This window comes from Lissotriton helveticus, chromosome 8, assembly GCF_964261635.1.
Source record: "Lissotriton helveticus chromosome 8, aLisHel1.1, whole genome shotgun sequence".
In the NCBI taxonomy this organism is placed as follows: domain Eukaryota; kingdom Metazoa; phylum Chordata; class Amphibia; order Caudata; family Salamandridae; genus Lissotriton; species Lissotriton helveticus.
In genome coordinates, this window is record NC_136069.1 from 212,104,045 (window position 1) to 212,127,257 (window position 23,213).

At 43.3% G+C, this 23,213-nt stretch overlaps 2 protein-coding genes across 2 annotated transcripts in view; one reads left to right on the top strand and one right to left on the bottom strand.

Moving 5' to 3' along the window:
* GART (phosphoribosylglycinamide formyltransferase, phosphoribosylglycinamide synthetase, phosphoribosylaminoimidazole synthetase) overlaps positions 1 to 3,743 on the top strand; it is a 257,909-nt gene extending 254,166 nt beyond the window's left edge. Inside the window, exon 22 of the mRNA XM_078656950.1 lies at positions 2,972 to 3,743. Within this exon, the coding sequence (XP_078513076.1) occupies positions 2,972 to 3,178 (207 nt within the window). The 3' untranslated portion in view covers positions 3,179 to 3,743. The remainder of the gene's footprint in view (positions 1 to 2,971) is intronic.
* Positions 3,744 to 6,727: 2,984 nt separating this feature from the next.
* Positions 6,728 to 23,213, bottom strand: part of LOC144773723 (trifunctional purine biosynthetic protein adenosine-3-like) — a 219,052-nt gene continuing 202,566 nt past the window's right edge. Inside the window, 3 exon segments of the mRNA XM_078658864.1 lie at positions 6,728 to 7,032; positions 13,316 to 13,431; positions 17,885 to 18,026. Of these exon segments, the coding sequence (XP_078514990.1) occupies positions 6,841 to 7,032; positions 13,316 to 13,431; positions 17,885 to 18,026 (450 nt within the window). The 3' untranslated portion in view covers positions 6,728 to 6,840.

The following is a 23,213-nucleotide window of genomic DNA, read 5'->3' on the forward strand; positions in this document are numbered from 1 at the left end:
GAATCAGATCAATGGGTACTCGCTGTAGTGTGCCACGGTTACTACCTAGAATTCCCACAATCCCTCCCAACATCCCATACTGCATAATACCTTTAGCAGAGAACATCTCAGCCTTTTAGAGGAAGATGTCCAGTCGCTCCACAGAAGAGTCCTAGAAAGAATGCCACTTCACCTCTGGGGCTTTCTGCATTGGTGGAACAGTCACAACCTGTGGAGGCACAGGTGTTTCTTAAACACTGTTCCACAAGTCACAATTACCATGGACACTTCCTATGCCAGCTGGGGCCACATCTCGGCCATATGACAACACAGGGGGTGTGCGCCCCTAATAACCAGGGGCAGAATATCAACGACCTGGAACAGCTAGCCATATGCCCTGCTCTCAAGGCCTTCCTTCAGGGTAAAGTATTCCTGATCAAAGCAGATAACATGACTACATGTATTGCTTCCAGAAGCAGGACGACACCCACTCTCAGCACTACTGCAAGATACCCGGCACTGGACTCTTTGCAACTGCATAAATCGTCTGTCGGAATACCTTCCAGAAGTGGACCTCGCCTTGTGGAGAGCTCATCAATCCCAGCAGAGACCACTACTGCAATGGTTTCAGCACCTCAGCAGATTTACTACAACTTTCAGGACTGGGGATTTCAAGGTCAACTTCATCATCAGCAGATGTAACCTGTTCTGACCTCTGCATGAAAAAATTCCTTCTCAGAGGTTCATCGATATTCGGAAGATGATTCCAAGACCTCTGACTGATTCCAAGATCTAGCCGCAGCTGATTCTCGTCCTCCCAGATAGATAAAGTAGGATTTGGTATACAGACCTTTTGGCACTCCGCATTGTCTGCCTCTCCCACATCGGGGAGACCTTCTCTCACAGCACCATGGTCCAATTCGCCACACCAATCCCCACCTGCAGTGGCTGCATTCGTGGTGATTGAGTGGTGCCAGCTTGAGTCCTCTTTTTTGCCTCCCTGATGAAGTTGCAGACTTCACCATGACACTGGAAAACCTATGAAATCAGTTTGTTCATGTTGCTGGAACAGGTTTGCATAATCGGGTGTGTCATGTTTCAATCACTCTAGATCACATCTTTGTGACCGTCTGCATTTTGCGCACTGCCTGTTGCACAGCAAGAGTCGTCGTTAGTGGATGTAGTCAAGAGCTACCTGGCTGACCTTTGGGTTTTCACATCTCCCTAACCAGCCATTGCTGTTTAGATCACCTTTAGTGGCATGTTTTCTGAAAGGTTTGCTATAAATGTTTCCACCCACTCTTTCTGGTTTCTCGCTGGGATTTGAATGTCGTGTTCACTTTCTTAATGAGGAAAACAAAAAGATGAGTGAAATGCTTAAATTAGTATCCACCCCTGGCAATTGCTAGGGTCGCGTCCCAGTGAATTGCATTTTTGCCCATCTTGCCACTGTATACAGAGACCGCCAAATGCAAATCAGTCTTGGTCCTAGGCCAGTAGATGCATTCCAACCCGATGTGGCAGACGAAGTCCCCTCCAGATCGGAATACAAGCAACACCAGATGGGTTTCCGCCTATTTAATCCTCACCAGTAGATTGATTGGGCAACAGGAATTCTCAAGTCCTGAGCTCACTGTACCACAGGAGTCTGATGGCCGAGAGCATTTGTTAGCATGAGAAGCTGCAGAAAGATCTATATCCGCCATAAATATTGTTAATAAAGTGAAGTAACATTTTCTTAAATACATATTAGTAGTATAGAAGTAGTGTGGCTCACTGGTTAGAGGCGGCAGACCCGAGAGCAGAGGACGGCCCGGGACCAGGGTTCGATTCCCGGCGCGGCAGGTTTCTGGACCAGGGTCAGCGGACTCGATAATTCTCTCGCCTCGGTGCCCACTCTGATCAGCGTTCACACTCGGCAACTCTGGGCATTAGCTTGCCTCATCTTCACTAACGGCCCCACCAGACCGCCGGGGATGCCTGGTCTCACCCTGGAGATACCCATTAAGGGACCATCTCTCAGGGAAGCCAGGAAGGGTTTCGCAGCGGTCGAAGCGCCTTGGGACCCTACGGGTAAGTAGTGCGCTATATAAATGCCTATACATTTACAAATGCCTATACACCCCTCCAAGGTGTGAAGCTCTGTAATCTTGACTTTATCTTCCTCTTAATACAACATACCCTCCAGTGTTGCATTTTCCGCCCCGCTAAACTTTCCTGTTATACCACTGCTGTCTAACAATTTATGTACATGCGCCTTTGGCCTCACTAAGTAGAGCTGTGACAGTCGTTCCTAATCGACTACTATCAGGATCTGTTGCCACAAAATGTGCACCTGGTTTTTGGTGCCTTGGTTGGTGGTACCCCACTGCCAATTCATCACCCGCTGACTTGGATGTTGTTGCTATCCTGAATGTAAAACCAGCATACCCGTGACTTTATAGCTGCCAACGTTTATGCCATCCTCAAAGTTAGCCTCTAAGAATATTGATGCAGATACATGAGTATCTCAGATTCAAAATCACTTTTGTGCTACAGTTGATTTCCATCCATTCCAAAGATGTGAGCATAAAACCCAAGTTTAATACAAATTAGTTGCAGCACAGTCGAGATCTGGCCATGAAGATATGGATTATTACCAGCATCTGTTCCTGTATTTGCAGCTGGTGTTGGATTAATGCAAGGGATGGTAGTTTAAGAATCGTATTATGATGGTAGTGACCGCTCCATGCCAAGGTAGTTATTATTATTTTTTTTTTTTTTTAGAATAAAGATTTTCTGTTGGTATCTGACCAGTTACTCACCCAAACATCACCCTTAATACATAAGGCATTCTGTGAAAGCTGCAATGCTCCAACAACAAGAAGGGAGGTCTTCTAGAAGAATTGAGTATGTTTTTGGCCACGACTTGGGTTCCTTGTCACTTACCTGTACAGTATTTTTTGTATGTTCCAGTTTATTTCCAGAAGCTGATTTATTTTTTCAATTTCAGGAAGAAGTTGATGCTGGAGCAATAGTCTTCCAAGAGGCAGTCCCGGTAGAATTGGGGGATACCGAAGAGACCTTGTCTGAAAGAGTGAAAAAGGCTGAGCATCGCGCCTTCCCTGCCGCATTGGAGCTGGTAGCCAGCGGAGCCGTGCAGTTGGGAGAAGATGGAAAAATCTGTTGGAAGAAGGATAAACCAAACCAACCGGTTTAATCAGCATATCTCTTAACATGTTGTGGTTATTAAAGGTCAAGAAAAGGCTCGGTTGGCAGTAGACTTGCATCAGAATGGTCAAGATAATCTGTTTTTGTGATCTGTTCTCCTTTCCTTTAGAAATTGCACCTTCAAAACTTCAATTCAAGTTGTAGGCTGCCTCTGTAGAAGGATTGTGAGCTTTAATCTTACCCAGCAGATTGAAGTGATGAGAATATTTCCTACTAGTTGAAAATGTGTCTGTCGAGTGACCCTGCTCCACAGGGAATGCGCAGTAACCAAATATTTCGGAAGAACATTTATGATAATTCATGCAGTAGTGGAATATTTGCGTTAAAGACAGGTGGCACGATCTAAAATCAGGTAGTTTTTGTTTTCAGTCATGAACATTGTGTCAGTCGCGCAAACCATTGTTCAATGAGGATCGGATTGCCCTTGGCTTTTATAAAGCTGCACAGTGTTAGTTGTCCATTAGTCCACCTTTTTATCATGTTTCAAATATCTTTCATATTGTGTGACCAAACAGTGCTCTACCTTTGCAATAAACGATTTTGATAAGCTTTCAGTCATTGTCCTGTGTATTTAGTGGGAGCCTGATGCTTCTATTGTACTTGCGTTGGTAATCGCTTTATATTTTTTAGCTTGTTAACTGCATATTTACCAAGATAGATATTTGGGTGTCTCATTATGTTCTGTCAGCCATAGAGTTAGATTTTCCATATGAAAGTCTAATAAACTTTAACAAAGTTGTATTTAGTGACATAGATAGTTGTAATATGTATATAATCAGGTCAAAACCCTACGATGCATGGAGTTCAATCCATTCCTTTGAGATTTCGTGAAGCGCTAAAGAAGATGATAGCGGCTGTTGCTTACCTTGATGTCTACACAAAGCTTCCACCCATCCACAATCGTAGAAGCCTGTCGGCTGTGAGTTTTGAGAAATGTTTCTTAGCGGTCTATCTACAAACTACAGCATAAGAAGAAAAGATATGTGTTGCCGGAGAATCGATGGAGTGTGTAGACAATGAAATGGCCCTGGGTTAATTGAAAATGTTACCAGCTTGAGGGGAAGGCGTAGTCCAGGGTGGGTTGAAGACGTGAACCTGGGTCCTTTAGCACCACTTTCCTGGTTTGTGCAGAAGCTTATACACTTGGATACATTAGATACTTGACTCTTATTTGGCCAATTTTACCAGGACAGTTTGTAGGATTCTGGTCGGCACAAAGAGACCTCTTTTATGTGTGTTTTTAATGCTACGCTTTTAATAAAGAGTCATTTTATAAACATAAATAATAAATTACTGAAAATGCTCATAAAGGTTCTTTGCATTGATTTTTGTTGGTGCTTGGACCTCATTGCTGGTGCCACGTTCACCGATTGGGGATGCTGGAGATTAGTCCTCCGCTGTATACAGGCACCGCAGCTGCTTTTGACTGATCTGACCAAATGGCCAGTAAAGATCCTTAAAGACCAATCTTCTATTGGTGGGTCAGCCCAGCGAGTCTGAACATGCCATCAATTCATATGGAATTAAACATTCTAGTCATGCTAGTGGTGCAGTACAATGCTTCCACCTCTCACCTGCCCAGAAGGCCTATGCGATGGACTGTGGCGCTTTGGAGCGTTCCTTGCTCCGACAGAACTGCAGAAAGAATCCTGTTAACGCTAAGACGTTGATTCATCATATCAGCACTGTATGAGGGCAGCAAGTTAGGTAGACAAAGGACTTAAAGGTGATAACTATGAACATTATAATCGTGTGGGCTGAATGAGAACCAGACGTGGTAGAATCAATGACTTATCGTGCATCTGAGCTATGGCGAGCATAGCATGGGATTTTGAGAGTCCTTATTAGTGCAGTTCTGAGAATAGTTAGGGTGTGTTACTGAGAAACAACAAAAGGTGATGGAGGTTTCTTAAATTAATCCTAGCCACCGGGATTAGTTGGGGTTGCATTCCTGTCCATCGTAATGCTCACTCTGTCACTATAGACAGGGACTAGTCATATACAAATTTCTAATCCTGCGCACAGTCCAGCCTGAAACTTCAAGCCATATTATCTAAGACTTGTTCATCCTTGCTGGGTTTTACCAATCAAGTGCAGCTTCAGTCTTATTGTACAGTGATGCATATTAATGTTTTCTAGTATGATGCAGGCCTAGAAAACATAAGATCTATGGAAACTCTGACGAAAGGTGCAGGGAGTGGATATTTAGGTTGCGAAGTCAATCCCCCCAAAATTATATATTGCACACAGAAATAGACAATGTGGGCCTTCTGAGTGTTATAATACACTTCTGGACTAGTTTTCATGGGAACTGGGTGCTGGATCTCCATACCACCTATCCGACTGACTATTAGGATGCCATTGCAATTTGACGGCCACAAAACCCCTTTGCCTGGTACCCCTTGAGAAACTGAAGCCCTTAAACGGGTTGGTTCACCTTCTCACTGACTTTTTTTCAGTTAGGGAGGCAGAAGGGTAATGCCATCTTTCAAGAAGTAGCTTTTCGTAAATATGAAAGATAATGTTTCTCATCTGCTCTAGCACATGGACTAGTCAGTGAGGAAAGTGCATGCATTTTATATTCCTCTGCCAATGCCTTTTCTTTCCATTCTTATCCTTAAAAAAAAAAAAAAAAATTACACAGCCGTTTGTTTGAATTCTGTCTTCAGGTTACAGTACTTCAAAGCAAATAGAGCATTCTGTTTGAGCCAATAGGAGTTATATTTCCTGTAATGTGAATTAAAACTAAAAAGCGTTTCTATGCTTGTATCTATGCTTATATCTTATTTGCTAGGAAACACCTGCACTGATCCATTGAAACCATATTTGAAGGTTCTTTTTGAAATTTCAAATATTCATTGCAAACATATGACCTCAATGTATAAGCTGTGTGTGGCATGCATGTGTTGTTTTTCTTTTGGAAGGTATGCTTGCAATAAAAAGATTAAAAAAATGAATGTCCATTGTACAAGTTTGCCAAGTCCAGACCTGTTGGCTTATGTTTTTAATCATCAACTCGCAGATCTGGATGTGCCGGAACTGAATCCCCGGATATCCTGGCGCTCATTATTCTCACGACACCTCCTCTTCCCTCTGACTATGGCTGGAATGAAAACCTGGCCCACACGCATGACTGACTAGCCGCCCAATCAGCACACAGCTATTCCGCACAGCGCAGTAGCAGCATATTGTGCTCATAATGCTAGAATGCTAACCGCTGCCAGGAAAATGTCACAACTAGTCTCTATAGAGAAACCTCCACTCTGATACTGAAAGTCTGAAACATGTAATATACATTCTCATAGGAATAGCTGAATCAGGAGGGTGTAGGGTAATCTAACAGAAAGAAACCTGCAGCATTTCAGGTCTCTGAAGGCACCACTATTGTACCTGAAATCTAATCTTTTCTTATAAATATTTGCGCACTTGTATGAAAACACAAAATGACGGATTTCTTTCGACTACTATTATGTTTATTATTGTCGGAGTGCTGTTGGGTGCACGTTTCGCATGCAGAGGAATAAGAAACCCCAGCAGGGACATACCACTGTGAAAAAACCAAAAAAAAACATTTCTTGATCTACAGAACTTTACTCCTGAAGAAGTGCATGGGATGAGCCCGAAGGCATACTGTCAGATTGGAGCAGAGGGTCAGTCTAGTTCTCTCCAGCACACCTTGCCGTCCTGCCCTAGATGGACTGCTCCACTGGCCACCAGCTGCAAGGCGGCAGGGAGGGCTCTCTGCTCCGCAGCGTTCACTCGCTCCAGAAAGCTCTCTTCTGTGTCGGTGACTTCCACTGGTACGGCTTCTTGAAGTATGATAGCTTCGGTATTTGATTCACTCTGAGAACACAATTTTGATATCACATCAGTTTGAATGAAGTGCAGGGTGGGAACAAAAAGATAGACGAAAAGAGAGAAATAGGCCGCTCTGTAATGTTCAATTATGCTTTTGATGCCAACCAGTTATTCAGGAAACACATTTGTGCACTTAGCAGTTGAGATTAGCCAGATATGTACCACCTTGATCATATGCGGGCCAACCTCAAAAGCCTTCTTTTACAAACGTCCTGTCGACAAATCGTAGCCAGCATTCCCGCTTATCTGGTAGCAAGCTCACCATCTCGTGTTTCTCACCACACCCGCAGCCAGGACACCATCATAATGCAGACTAAGAAGTGAAAACAAGTACTGGCAAAGCCAATAGGTCTTGCCTATACAAGAGCTATTGGCTTTGGCAATGCGTTATTTCCATGCTGTACACCAGTGTCGCTGCAGTTCAGCATTGCTTAATGTCAGTGGTGTGGATTGTCCTAGAGTGGAGTGGGGTGGGGAGTAGAGTGTCATGGACTGGATATGTTGAAGTAGAGTGTTGTAGAGTGGAATAGGGGGGAGTACAGTGTCTTAGGGTTGAGAAGAGGGGAGTAGAGATCAGTAGTAGAGAGTGTCGTAGAGTGGCTTGGGGTGGAATAGAGTGGAGTGGTTTGGACGGACTGAGATAGTGGGGTGGGTTGGATTGGGGTAGAGTGGGTTGGATTGAGTGGAGTAGGGTGTATTGGAGTGGGGTGGATTAGATTAATTTGGTGTGGATTGGATTAGCGTAGGGTGGTTTAGAGTTAAGTGAATTTGAGGGGGTGGATTGGAGTGTGGTGGGCTGGATGGATTGATTGGGTGCGGTGGACTGAACTGGGGAGGGGTTGGGTGGGGTGAACGGAGTAGGGTGGATTGGATTAGAATGGGGTGGTTTGAAGTGGGGTAGATTTGATTTGGCTGGATTTGTTTGGATTGGAGTGGGGCAGATTGGATTGGATTGGAGTGGGGCAGGCTGTATTGGATTGGAGTGGGCTAGACTATTGGATTGGAGTGGGGCAGATTGTTTTGCATTAGAGTGGGACAGATTGTTTTGGATTGGAGTGGGGCAAATTGTTTTGGATTGGAGTGGGGCAGATTGTTTTGGATTGGAGTGAGGCAGATTGTTTTGGATTGGAGTGGGGCAAATTGTTTTGGATTGAGTGGGGCAAATTGTTTTGGATTGGAGTGGGGCTGATTGTTTTGGATTGGGGTGAAAAGGGGAGGCATTGCGATGGATTGAATTTGGGTAAGGTGGATTGGAGTGTGGTAGATTGGATTGGTGTGGGGTGGATTGTTGTGGATTGCAGTGAGATGAATTGGAGTGGGGCGGATTGTTTTAGATTGGAGTGGAGCTGATTGATTTGGATTGGAGTGGGGGCAGATTGGGGCAAATTAGAGTGGGGAAGATAGAAGTGGTGAGGTTGTTTTGGATTGGAGTGGGGCCGTTTGGAGTAAGTTGTCTTAGAATGGGGCAGACTGTTTTGCATCGGAGCGGGGCAGACTGTGGCAAATGGTTTTGGATTGGGGTGAAATTGGGAGGGAGTTGGATGGATTGTATTTTCAGTGAGGTAGATTGGATTGGTGTGGGGCGGATTGTGGTGGATTGCAGTGAGGTGAATTGGGATGGAGTGGGTGGATTCGGGTGAGGGATTGGATTGGAGAGGAATGGATTGTTTTAGATTGGAGTGGAGGAGATTGTTTTGTATTGGAGTGAGGGCAGATTGGGGCGAATTGGAGTGGGGCAAATTAGAGTGGAGAAGATACAAGTGGTGAGATTGTTTTGGATTTGAGTGGGGCCAATTGTAGTAGGTTGTATTATAATGGGGTAGACTGTGCATGGGAGCGGGGCAGACTTTTTTGCATTGGAACGAGGGAGACCGTTTTGGATTGGAGCCTGGCAAATTGTTTTGGATTGAGTGGGGCAGATTGTTTTGGATTGGGGTGAAATGGGGAGGGAGTGGGATGTAATGTATTTTCGGTGAGATGGTTTGGAGTGAGGTAGATGGGATTGGTGTGGGATGGATTGTGGTGGATTGGAGTGAGGTGAATTGGGATGGAGTAGGTGGGGTGAGGTGGATTGGAGCGGGGCAGACTGTTTTGCTATGGTGTGGGTCAGATTGTTTTGCAGTGAAGTGAGGCAGATTGTTTTGGATTGGAGCGGGGCGGGTTGGGAGGATCGGAGTGTGGTGGATTGGAGGGGGTGAGTGGTTTGGATTGGAGTGGGGAGAACTAAATTGGTCTGGGGTGGGGTAGACTGGCGCGGATTGAACGGGAGCAGATTAGAGTGGGGTGGATTGTGGTGTACTGCACAATTGTGTTAAAGCATCATTTAAGAAGTAACACATTAAAAAAAAGAAACCGTGTTGCTTTACAATAAAAGAAACCTCCTTTTTTGAGAACAGCACCCACGGGCAAAAACAAAAGAAAACAGGAGTACAAAGTGAGAAAAGAACACTTGGCAAAATAAAAGAAAGTTAACTACAGAAAATAAATCTTTGCAATTTTGTTTGTCCTACTAGGCATGTTTTTGCCAGTTATACGCCTTCTGTTTGCAGAGCACTAAACAGTTATAGTACCTCAATCATGTCTGGCACCGCGGATGGGCACTGATTAAGCTGGATCAATCGGTGCTTGATTCCTGCTACCCAGAGAGGAATGGAAATTGTTAGGCCTGGCTTGACAAATTACGAGGCTGTGAAGAAGTGCCACCCAATCCAACAATGGTAGGTCCTTTTTTTGTTAACAACACTGTCTTGCAAGTGAGACATATGCGCTAGCACATGCTCGACCCTAAAAAGGGGGCAGGAAACCCCCCCCCAAAAAAACAAGACAACTGGCCTTGTCCATCTAAGCACCAAGGATCTGGAACAACCTCCCTGTATCTATCAGGGCCACCACAATGTGCTCCAATTTAAGAAAGAGTTGCAGAATAGCCTCTTCAAAGAACACTGCATCACAGTCTTTGGATCTTTGCCTGTACTAGCCACCACTGGGGAGCTCACAGCGGGACTACAAGGACCAGCAGCCCCGCTATTGCCAACAGCTGTGCTCCTCCCGCCGCTACATAACTGCTCGCGGCCTCCGCTTCGCGGAAAGCGCGCCGGGCAAAGCCCGGGCCAAGGGCAGGCCCCTTGGAGCCCGTTCGAGAATGGTTGAGGACGGGACGGGCCCCCCTCTTATATCTGCAAACAAAGGTTAGTGCATGAATAGCAGACCGCCATTTCTTACAGATCTCTATTGCACTAATTACTGCAAGTGATTAAAGGAATAGCTGTCTTTTAACTTCCTCCTGTAATGACTACTTCTAAGGCAGGGAAGGGCAGGAAGTCCATCACCGGCGGGTCAATAGTGGGCACTTTGAACCAATTTCTCAGGAGAGCATCTTCCGTGTTGGCCTACGAAATAGAATTGACCGAAAGGAGGTTATCCTTGGACCCTGCCTTTGATAAACGGACGTCTATGGGTAGGCTGGCCCAGGTACCGTCGCCAAACCACCAACAAGTTATAGAAACTACCTCGCCAGGTGGCAATGGCGAGGGGAACCAGCCACTACAAGCCGCTGGAGGTTCGCCCGTTTCCTCTGCTAGTACGGATGTTATACCAGTTACTCGAAGTGTTTCTAACCACAACTATGAGCATTCCGGACCATCGACGCCAAGATTGAAAACGCGATCTGCATATAGTTCTAAAGTGGGGGCTATACAACCTGCAGTAGATCTAATTCCTAAAAGAAAGCGTGGGGGAGCCCCTTTGAAAAGCAGGAAAGCGAAAATTCAGAAACGCAATAATGTGGGGGAGAGTTCAATGTCAAGAACTCCAAATAGACCTGCCATATGCCAGCCCATTACCAAAGTGACTACACCTACAACGAGCCTTAGTGCTGTGTGCCCTACTGAGTTGGGATTAGACTTTTGGACCAAATTGGAACACATTTTTACTAAGACATGTCTCCCTATCTACGATAGACTCAATACGAAAGAAAACAGACTTACGTGCCTTGAATTATTGTTTGCTCCTGCCCAGGCACAGGATGGAACACGGGACAAAGGGCCAATTGGAAACCAAGAGAGGCTGTCAAGGCCAACCAACGAAGATGGCCACCATCCTGCCCCGTCTACCACAAACAATATAGTTGATTTAACTCCCCCCGATGTAGTATTTAATGACCCCTACTCCAATCCAGTGACACTGCTGCGATCAATAACATAGTAATGAGTAAAAGAGTGGAGACTGGGGTGGCAGCGGGACTGAGAACCAACAACCCCAAGCAAACAGTAATATGCCCTGTGATGTATTAACAAAAGGACTACCATGTATAGATCTTCCTCCCGAGTCTATACCGTATGTGGTGGTGCTTGCGGGGGTCCCAGTTTTGAGCCAGGGAAAAAGGGAGGTTTACACGGAGCTTAAAAATAATTGCCTCCATTGGCTTAACTACAATATGCCACTTCCCAATATGGTATCTGGCGAAATTTTGTTTGCTAGACAAGTGGAATGGGTAGGGCCACGGAAAAAAAACATTATGGCAGACTGTGTTATAATTAACTTTAGGAACAGACGGGCTGCTGAACATATCTGTAACTGGGATCCGGTACGTTCTGATACGCAAATTCAATCCCTGCCCCTAACCTATTTTTACCCTGCTACCCACACTGATTCTAGTTTTAACAGAGGAGGTCAGTTTTGGGGGTGCCAGGATACTTTTGGTCCTAGTGTTCAGGCTGGGTTTGCAAACTGGAAGAGAGCCAACACCCACACCCCTCTACTGGCTATGTTTTCCCAAAATAATAGATTCAGCATTTTAGACCAAATAGATTGAAGGCCGAGGAGCTGCCTGCCCTTACTTCCCCCTGCCGATGACCAGGGCCCGCCAGTAGTTAGAGATGGCTCGGATGCAAATGATTGCCATATTTTCACAACTTGTCACCAGGGGGGCGTGTGTGCAAGGGAGGTAATAAGGACCAATGAGAGGCGGGGTAGGGCGTGTAAAAACGTGGGTACACTGCATGGAGCTTCGCCTCTAGCAGTACAGGAGGCTATTGGTTGTGTTCCAGTTCCATCCTTAACAGAAAGGGCCCAGGATAGGGACCCAGGGGACATGGGGTCAAATCATGACAGGGGTGGGGGGAACTTAGCGAAGGCCCATTCGCTGGGGACGATAGTTGCTCAATTTAGGATCGGCACTCTTCCGCTTAGGGCATTTACCAGTAAATGGGACAGTATTGAGAATACTGAGTGCCAAGCATGTAAATACAACATTGAAGATGAAATCCATGTCTTTTTTTTTGCCCGGCTTATCAGGCCACACGGAAAAGGTGGTTGATACCAATTTGCAGAAACTTAGGTTTCAGACAATGTGCTCCAGCCTTTAGAGTTCAAAAGTATGGCACCCCCCCCCCCCCACCCGCCCTCCCCCATCATCTTTGCTGTTTCGCGTTTTTTAAATGGTATGTGGCACAGACGTAGGTTTTTTTTTTTTAATGATTTAACTGATAACAGGATACTATACTAATTGTAATGATTCGAAAACTATCCAATATTTAATCTGCTTTTATGATGTGATGGATTACTTCATAGTTTTAACTTTGTGAATAATGTGTACTATGATGATTTGGACCAATTTTGTATTGTACATAAGATATTTAATCCTTTTATCGTGTGTTATGTATGTATTTTATTCGCACTTTTATGGTCCTCTGTGACCGAAATAAAGTTTGCTGCCTTTTTACTATCATCGCAATTTAGAAATGCCATGTACAAATTTACACTAATATCTATCTGCCAGAACTCTATTACCTGGAAACAGCCAAACGTCAGTCATTGTATGATAGTAGCTTCTCAAATCCTCTTCTTCAGGCTACTTATGAAGTTCCCTCCTCATTCACCGATAAAAATTAGAAGACTCAAATATATTGGTTCATATTACCTCTCCTGTAATCTCAGTAATGTGTTTCTCGCCACAAAGATTTGATCCCATACTTTAAAGCCGTGACTTTTTGCAGAGATACGTTCTGAGTCAAGCAGAAGTTTTTGGGTAAGATTTCATTCATAGGAGATGGTAATCCGTGTTTAAACAAAATTATTATTCTGAGTTATAGCCATACAGGGCAATTTGGCTTCAAAGCCACAACATAGTGAAATAAAATTATATGTATTAGCGCAGAATTGTTTGTTTTGGTTCAGTCGTACCTGACCAGCGGATTAATGGAAAGCTATGCTCTGATATTTGGTTATGATATTGAAAATATTTACAATTTGGCAAATAGCTACTCACGAGTAAGAAATGTACAGTGCAACCCGTGACCCGCACTCCCGCCTGCAGCGCCTGCTTCTTGGCATCCGCTCCTTTGAACGAGGGCAACAGCGATGGATGAATATTCAGTATCTTCCCTAAAAAAGAAAATGCATTAGAATACAGATTATGATCAAGTTTAGTTTATTGTTTTTATGTGAAAGCATTTCACACACGGTACAACGAAATCAGACTAATATTCAGTACATATTAATAATAGCGAGGGTACAATACTTTAATTAGAAGGATAAAGGTTGGATCTGCTTACATACTGGTATAGCATCAGGTAAGAAAAGTGTGATTTCAGTCAATGACTGAGAAAATGGGCAGAATTGGGCGGCGGGCAGTAAGGTCCGAGTTAGAATCCAATGGTCTGAGAAAGGGGAACAGGTTTATCCAGCATCGCAACAAAGCAACCAGCATGTAGTGGTAATATTTTAAAAGCTCTATCTAAAAAGGGTAGTGGACAAAAGAAACAAAAATAATTCCAGTAACTGCCATAATCAGTTTTATGAGCAGTGTTATCCCACAAAACCATAGACTTTAACTGCATGTTTGTTGATTGCACTATGATCTTACTTCAAGGTCATTTAGAATATTAGCAAGGCCATTGTTTACATTAGGGGCCCGATTCATACACATTTTGACGCACAAGTTTGACCGAGATACAGAAAAATCGAATTCTCTGCTCACAAATCTGGATCCAAATACACAAAGATGGGGTAGGGTGAATGAAAAGTTGTCCTGCGGGAAGATTGTTTGGAAGTATGCAGTATTTTCTGCAGTCCTGGAGGAGACCAAAAAATGGTTGATGCAAATGAAGTAAGCGACCACATAACCGTAGCTGTGTAGGAATTAACAAAAAAATTACTCTCCTCTTCCTTCCACTTATAAACTTAAACCAGGTCTAGGTGTGTGGAAAATGTAGGAAAGGGCATGGAACTTTCCAATTCAGCAAGGACTTCGTGGCAAGGGAAGACCCTCCTTGAAAATGTCTTCCGTGTGAGGATAACACGAGTGAGCAGGTATTTGTAAACATTTCAGAAAACATCTTAACCTTGTGCATGTGGATTCCTGGTCACTTTACAGAATCCACATACACTGGTGTGAGGCAACCAGACGTCTGCTATTAAATTTACATGACCACGATTTTAGCTCCTGTATGGCTAATGTTCATGCTTTTCTCAAGGAGACAAGTTCATGCTTTCCTCTATAGGAGTGCTTTTCTGGGCAAACTTCTCTTTTAAGAACTGTAATTGTGCATAAACTTGTCAACTCCGCTTGCAGCTGTTTAGGTAACAATCTCCTATCACTTATGGCTCGATTTGAGTCAGGTGGAGTGGTATCTCTGAGTGGATATACCGGTGTACCTGATTCTGAGTGTTCCTGAAGTCATTTTGGTCTGAAAACACCGGTACCCGCAGGAGGCTGTGCAGGTACAAAAACCCTGCCCAACCTCCCTAAGCATCAAAGGGAAAGCAGACCACGCTTCTCCGGACATGCAGGACGCCACACATTGTGCCGCTCACACCCTATCCTCCTCTGCACCACCAGCAACTAGAACTTTAGGTCCAATATCAAGAAGGGTTGAAACCAGGAAAGTTGAAGGAAACTTCTTTTTACACCATAATCTACGGCAACAATAGAGGTGAGATGAACGCAGCACCAGCCAAAATTACAACTTGATTCTCCAACATGAAGCATACTCCACATTACACCCCCCCCCCCCCCTTCCACCATTACGACATTATGCACTTGTCTAACTTTCTTCATTATTCTTTTCTAGACTGATGCAATTCTAGTGTAAACACCTCAAATGCCATTCACCATCATGAGACCACCAACAGTTCCCACCTCTCGTGATTATCCCCCAATTCTGTGTAACTCTCTGGCAGCCAGCAAGGCCCTGCTCCATTACTCCCATATACTGCTTACTCAGCAGATAATAAATAAAAGCTTTAAGTTGTCCAGTTGCAGGGGAAACGGCGCATTTGATATAGGAAAAACAGGTCTTCAAAATAATTCCCCATTCTGGCCTGTTTAACTCGTTTTGCATTTTACTAGTATGAAATTTCCTGTCACAATAATTAATTCCAGCTTCCTGCACCCCCCAATATCGTGATCGGGCCTTAGATGGGGTACCACCTTAACCGAAAGCGTCCCATGTGGTCCAGCCTTACTATTTCCAAGGACTGTTCCTTTGGGTGTTGAGTTCTTTAGAGCTAATATTCTTACAACACTAAATATACCTTACTGTATATCTTCCTGTATGAATTTCAACACCAATACTTGTCTACTATTTTGGAGATGACCACACGACCCCTTTGAGCTAGAGAAACTAACCTCCAACAAACGTTCTTCAGAGGGACCAGTCTAACATTGTTATACGAAAATCCTTCCACACCCAATTCACCTTTAACTGTATATAGTATGCACATGACCGCTCTTGTTTTCCGGTCCATATTCTGTTCAAATATTCATGAATCCTTTAAAACGCCTCTTGAGACTCCTGCCCACTTACCTATTCTGTTAGAGTCTCAAAAGGTTGACAAATGTTCATTACATTTATTCAGTTTTTTTTGTATAAATCACAGGCTTATTTATGAGAGCCCTGCATTACTTTTGCACCGCATAAAGTGGTACATGCGTGACGCAGGGCTCTCATTTCGAATTAAGAAGCTATGCAAAGCCACCCTGCGTGGCTTTGAGTGGCCTCATAAATCATGAGTAAGGCGACGCAGAGCAAATAGTTTTGTCTCCTTACTCTGCGCCTAAGAGGTGTTCCATGGGCGTTACGGTGGGTTTTCCCACGCAACACGCATGGAATTTGACGCTGCCCCAGATTTACGAAGGTATCTAAACATGGGGACGTCGCAAATCTATACGCCTCCCGAGGTGAGGCAAAACAAGGAGAAAGATGTTTATTTCTGCAGCACAAACAGAAAGAGGAAAACGACTCTTAGGATTGGTTTTATGCAGGAAGGTATCCCATCAGTACAAAAACAATCCTGCATACAACGTAGGCACCCTTGTGCCATGGTGCACCAGTGCCTACGTTGGTGCTAGGCTGCCGAATCGGCGACAGCGCAGCGAGATAGGAGAGGAATGCATTGTCTTGCTTAAATAGGGTGCATTCCTCCCCTTTGCTTTTGGTATATGGAGGGCCACAAGGTGCTTTGCTGTGCTGCCCTATGTCAAAATGCCATAAATAAGTCCTCAAGTGTATATCATAAAGGTGCCTTTTAGTACCTGAGCTAGTTCACAGCCTGTGACATGTCTACAGAATATTTTAGAACAGCCTTTGGTGAAGAAATGTGTTGGGAAAGGGGTAGACTGCACTCTTCACTTCGTTTTTGACCCGTTTCTTCATATGTATGATAGAAATTGTAAAGTTTTTAACAAATTAAAACTTCAGCCTAGCCCTGAAAAAAACAACGTACTCACTGGTAGTAGCATAAGGACTCTATTTGTCCACAGTGGACAGTTTTGGGCGCATCAATATGCCTCAGGTAAGTGATACAAGCAAAGTTTTTCACTCTATCACCTCGCAAGGTACATCTTCTTCAAAATAATCGATCCCACTTCGATCATGTGCAAATGTCAGTCGCGCACCCAACAGTACTACAGTTTCACATGGTTAGTGAGAGAACCGTCCACACATGCTTCTTGTATGATTATATTAAAAGTGGACATCTACCTCTACAAACAAACTATGTGAAGTGGAACATTCATGAGTCCGATTTTTTGTGTTCAATTGCAAACTCATGACTGTTGTTCAGGAGACATCAATATTTTATTGGGATTTCATGGATAAGGTGTATTTTTTGAGCCAAAAGAAAGTCGGAAGGTGGACTCAACAGGCATCAGCACCTATCTCTGGTTGCTTTCATGATGAAACTGACATTCTGCTCAGTTTAAGATTGAAAATCAACACTGAGAGTAACGATGTAACATACAAAGTACTGTTGGATGTGCAACTGGCATCTGTGCTCACTTTTTTGTAGACATGAGACTTTATGTTGGTAAAGCAGATTGTTTAGGGATTAGATATTAACTTCAGACATTACATGCCCTACATACTATATTGATGTAACCCTGAATCCACTTTTCTCTCTTCTTATTTTTTTGCTACAATGTTCAAGAATGTTTATTAGTCTTGCCATGCTCCTCCTTAGTTCTTCCTATCACTAGGATATTAAAGGGAAAGTTTACTACACATAAGCATGCAGGTGAACAACCTTTACAACGCAACTTTTACCACGCAGTTCCTTTACGACACAACTTTTACAACGCAAACCATTACAACGCATTGCGCTGGGGGGCGCTCTAGGATAGGGAATAGGTTTAATTTACTATCCAACACCTTCCCTAATATCCACGGGGACTGGAGTTGGAATAGTAAATTAAACAATTCCCTATCCAGCGCCCAAAAGCACTATGCGTTGTTAAGGCATGCGATGTAAAAGCATGCGTTGTAATGTCGTACATCCAAGCATGCATGCACGTAAGCATGCACGTAAGCATGCACACAACCCTGATAACCTAACTTACCATGCCACTTTCTGACAAAGGGACCTGATAAAGTCCTCATGAATCCTGAAAGACAGATCAGGTCAATAGAGAAATCACCCAGTACTTTGTTTAGTGTGCCTTCATATTCTGCTCGACTTCCAAACAATTTGTGGTCCATCATCTTCAGTGGGGTGAAACAAAGTGCAAGACATTAGTCCCAGGTAACACACACACACACACATCGTTTTTAGACATCTTTCAATCAAAAGCTAGTTGGGAACTCATTTTTTTCAAGAATATGTAGGAAATCTGATTTACTGACTGTAGAAAGAAACACAAGAAACCGTCAATAAATGGGCAAAATACAATTCTCTTTTCACCAGAAAAATCCACGACTTTATGAAACACCTCATTAGTCCAACCGGCCACACACTCATGGCCTTCACAATTGGTAACTGCAGTACGGGGTTCCCACCAAGAGTGTTTGACCTCATCACGATTGTGGGGACCCTTTGTGAATCCGGCTCATGGTTTCGATTTAAAATATGGAAAAGTGAGAAAACTAGAATCTGCTTTCTAGCAGCAAATGTTTGTGGATCTAATATTAAAATACAAATTTCCAAGAGTGTGTGGTTTTGTAATTGCTACATTGCACATAGAACTTCACCTTCAGGGCGCTACGATGTCTGCATGAGTAGTAAAGAAGCTGTGGACGAGGCAGCTCAAGAGTGCTATGACCCTTAGGAATTTGTGAGCATAGCACATTCCAAATGATACCAGAAGCTGACAAAATATTATAAAAGCATTTCAGGAATTGAATCAATATATACTGACTCAGTTCACAAAGAAATTGGTTTATCTGCAACCCAAGGTTTACCCCTGCAAATGGGTACAGATGTACACATGTCTGGAATTCACAAATGTTTTCCACAGTACCAGCAGCAGGCCCTAGTAGTGTTAAGTTGAAAGGGCCCTATTTCGAATACTAATAACTATTGTTTTGATCAATCTGAATAAACCATACAAAATGAGTACAAAAGTATAGTTTCTAATATTGTTCCTGTTCGTCAGGGGTGGGTAAGTTGATTTGCATAGCTAGTTTCACCATCACAGTTATATCATTCTTTAATTAAAAATGTTTTGTAATTAAAATTAAGGGAGATAAGAAAATATTGTGTATGAGAAATTAGTCAAATTAAAAGCAAATCTGATCATGGCAGAAGAGGACCAATTAATTCACGAAAGTTGCTTTAGTTTACATAAAAGAGATATCCATCCATGACAATTGGTACGGGTAAAACAAATTAAAAATGCTAATATTCATATAAAACCAACCACTTTAACAAACAACTAGATCTAAACTTCAATCCAATCCTTCTTGCCTTCAAAATGTAATCTACAAGTACTAGTTGCACCTGGATGATGCCAGTTTGCAAAGGATATTTCCACCTGCAGATTTCTCACCACTTGAATCTCTCCGGATGTCAAATTGGAATCAGAAACTTTAAATTTGGAGATTTTCATTTTAGCTCCTGGATCTCCTTTTCTGCAACAGCCCCCACTAAGCTCTTCCTACAAATTAGGAAGCCCATTCGACATTAAAATAATCCTCGACAATGTAGGAGGCCTAGGGACGAAGCATGTCAACGGGTTAGGTGTGTGAGGGCCTTCCTAAAAAAAAATGTGTATTGCTTATCCTGTTCTTTTAGACACACACGCTAGGATATAATGCAGTGCACAAGCAGCAAATTGCAAGATATCGGTGGTACATTACATCAGGATTGATTTTTGGCTTGACTACACTTGACAAGGAGGCTGCAATCCTTGGTGGCCCATTTCCACTCGTTCCTCAGTTCCATGCTTGAATGACGGAACTTGTTATATGAACCCTTTCAGGTTAACTGAACCTACCCTGGCTGAATTGTTTGACTTGAAGGCATGTGCCAGGGGAACCAGAATACAAGAAACTGCAGGGATAGGGGTCAAGAGAGAGACCATATACCTGTATATTTTCTCTAAGAGAAACAACCACTGCCAAGCGGTTATGTGTTCCGATTCCCTAGGTAAGGGTGGTGGTGTGAAAGGGCAGGTTAGAGTGTCAACTTGCTCTCTGCAATGACATAGACACCCATAGAGAGTACTCATCGGATTTCACTGGTCGCGCACGAAGGGGTTGGCAATGACTGCCATCCCAGAATGCTGAGAATCCATAGCAGTGAGGAGAAGCTTCGCTTTAAAAGAGGCACAGCCATCACCTACAGAGGCACCCTTCCTCCTGAGCCCTTAGCCAATCCCAGGAGAGGAAAAGGCGGGGTTCCAGCATGCATACTATTGAAAAGTAGTATCCCTGAAATGGTGGATTATGAAGAACATGTCTCCTTTAAAAGAAGGCTCAGATCAACCAGAGGAGTCGACGTCAGACTTGCATTAGACATGTACTAACTACTTCCTTCGTCAGGCAAGAGAAGCTGTGTAGTATGGGCTGCATATGGGGAAGGCAGAAGATGATTTAGGAATGCTGGTGCTGGAAACCCGGCCCTGCCAAACCTGTAGTGATTACACTTCCTTGTCTCTTCAGAAGATTCCTTAGTATTCTTTGAGGAATCATGAATATCAAATCCAAACTTGACAGGATAACATCTGGCATGCAGAAACTACCAATAAAAAGACTTAAGACTGATATCAAAGGCATAAAGTAATGATTGGTGGTCTAATGGACCTCACTACTGGGAATGTACGACCATTTTTTCTCTGTCTCATAAAAAAATGTTCTACTGCATGCAGGCTGGCAGGTCCTAGGCAGGCATTCACCCTCTTCTCTTTGTGGGTCAGCAAGAGTCTAGATTATCTAGCACACAGGAGGCTCTAGCCCTTAGTCTTTCACCAGGACAAGCACATTTTCGAGCAGGTAGACTTCTCGTCTTGTCTACTGTCCCAAGCAGCTCTCTGCCTTGAGAGAGGTCACGATCAAGCAAGGCTTGGGTCCGTAACTCCTCAGACTGGACCACCTTTTAAATTGTGCAATTTACTAATGTGGTGTTTCTTTCAAAAGACATGCTCTATTGATTTATGAATGTCTTTGTTGAAATATCAAAAGTAAGCGAAATAAAGCTTGAAAACTTTGGAATTAATGGTCTAAGGGTGATCACAACTCTAATCAAAATACCCCCCACCCCTGTTTGCTTATTCCAATATTGAGAGAGGTTGCAGCAGTTTTTATAAGGTGAACCCAACTATGATCGGCCATATTTTCTAAGGAACTTCATTTAGAATTTCCCATCATTCTCCTCCTTTTACACAAAATGTTCTGACTTGTCGTTTTACCCATTTGCATTTCCTCAGACACATCCCATATAGTGTCTTGAGCCACAGAAGTCTAAAATGGCCGACCTGTGGCATGGCCTAGAACTTTCTCTCTCACCTAACACACACACTCAACTTTTTTCAGGCCTGGCCTATCAAAGCATACTCCCACCCTTTGCATGCATGCATGCCTGTCTTCCCACCTGGCTACAGTGACTCATCCAGATATGTGAGTCCAGACCATGGGCCACCACTGACATGCTGCCAAACAAAAAAGAGCTGAAGTGCAGCCAGGCCTTTGTTTGGAGAAAGGTTTGATCATTGTCAGATGTCATTTCCTACCTGGAAAGAGAATAGCTCTGAACTGGCCTGAATTGCCCGTGAGCCCCAAGGGGAACTACTCGAGAAACGTAGGTGCAGATTTACAAGCCCCTTGCGCCAGTTTTGCGTCACTTTTCCCATGTTAAAAGTGACGCAAAAGTGGCTTGTAAATCTGCCCTATAGTTTTAAGCTTCTCACTGGCAACACAACACAAAAGCTCAGGTTACCATTTTAAATATACATTTCTAAAGTAAGCACTATGAATCTGTACCGACGACTGTGTTCAAGGCCCAGGATAACTGTCAGGGTTAAACCTTCCATTTTAAATTTAAGTTTCAGTTTTGTTTTTCCTTTTGAAATCCACAGCTAGCTTAGAATGCTATATGGCTCTTATTAAGCTTGTGTTGCTGAGTTATATGGGTGAGCAAAAACTGTTGCTGTAACTTTCACATTTTGAATTTGACTTTTAAGCAGTTTGCATTATTTGTATGTATGTTTCAGCTGGTTTAGGAAAGGTCAAGCATGCCAATTTAGGTGCAGAAACCTTTTCATGTGCCACGCAAGTGCATACTCTGTGCATAGCTGCATAGCAGCTCCTCACTGGCCAAATTTCTAAATACTAGATTTCCAGACCCCCAAAAAACAGAAGAGGGACGGTAGCATGCTAAATATGGATTTCTTATAGCTAGTCATTTTTTTTAACCGATACACTGCAGTCGGGTACATAAATACCTGTGAAGATTGACACGTTCAACCATTCCTAGTTTTATAGTCCACAAGATATATTGCACTCTCGGACTTGTAATTTCTCTTGTACCGGTAAATATGGACACAAAAAAGTAATCAAAGAGTGCTTTTGGTCATATAACCAGGACTGGAAGAAAGTGTCACGTATTACGTCACGCCTTATAACGCCACACTATTTGTAATTGCTGTAAATAACAGATGCTACAATTACTCAATGTAATGTATTTCTTTCTAGAACCTCGAGAGGGCATTATATGATGATAATACATGTCAGCAGTTAAAAAAAATCATATTACATACAAAAGGAGTTTTTTAAATAACTTTCAAATGTATTAATTTTAAATGTGCAGATAATATTCATTTGAACAAAAGGGCTTTACTTAGTATTAGGTAAAGCAACGTAGATCAATTGAGTTGTTTTGAGCACACAGTTGTGGAGTGAGTAGTTGAGAAGTGATCAGTGCGGATATAGACACCGACAGAACAACTAAAGCACTCTACACTTTTACATGTACAAAATTCTTCATAGCTAAACAGAAGAAGTTGAATATAAGGAAGTTTTAAAGGCCACAACACTAGTAAGTTTGATAATATTCATTTTGGGAGCCTCGACTAAGGGACAGTAAAGGGGAGTTGTAAAATGTGTCAGCACTGGTGTGTCTCATGTCTGAAAAGATGAGATCTGAGAATAACTATACATTGTGCTAAGGAGGAATGGCCATGAAGTCAACCGGATACTTGTTCCAGCGCACAAGCAGCTGAACGGAACAAAAGTGGAATGTAGGGCTGGAAAGTTTGGGGACAGGTATGGGGTAAGAGTTTGTGGGGAACAAAGAGTATAAGGTGATTGAATAAGCAAGATGGACAGATGAAAGATTGCTAGTCCCCTTAAAAGTAAATCAGTCAGTGGGCTCTGGGGCATGCAGACAGTCATCTGCCCTGCTGCCAGTGGTTGGGGTATACCAGGGTGGTGGGAGATTGACACGTAGAGATTTGG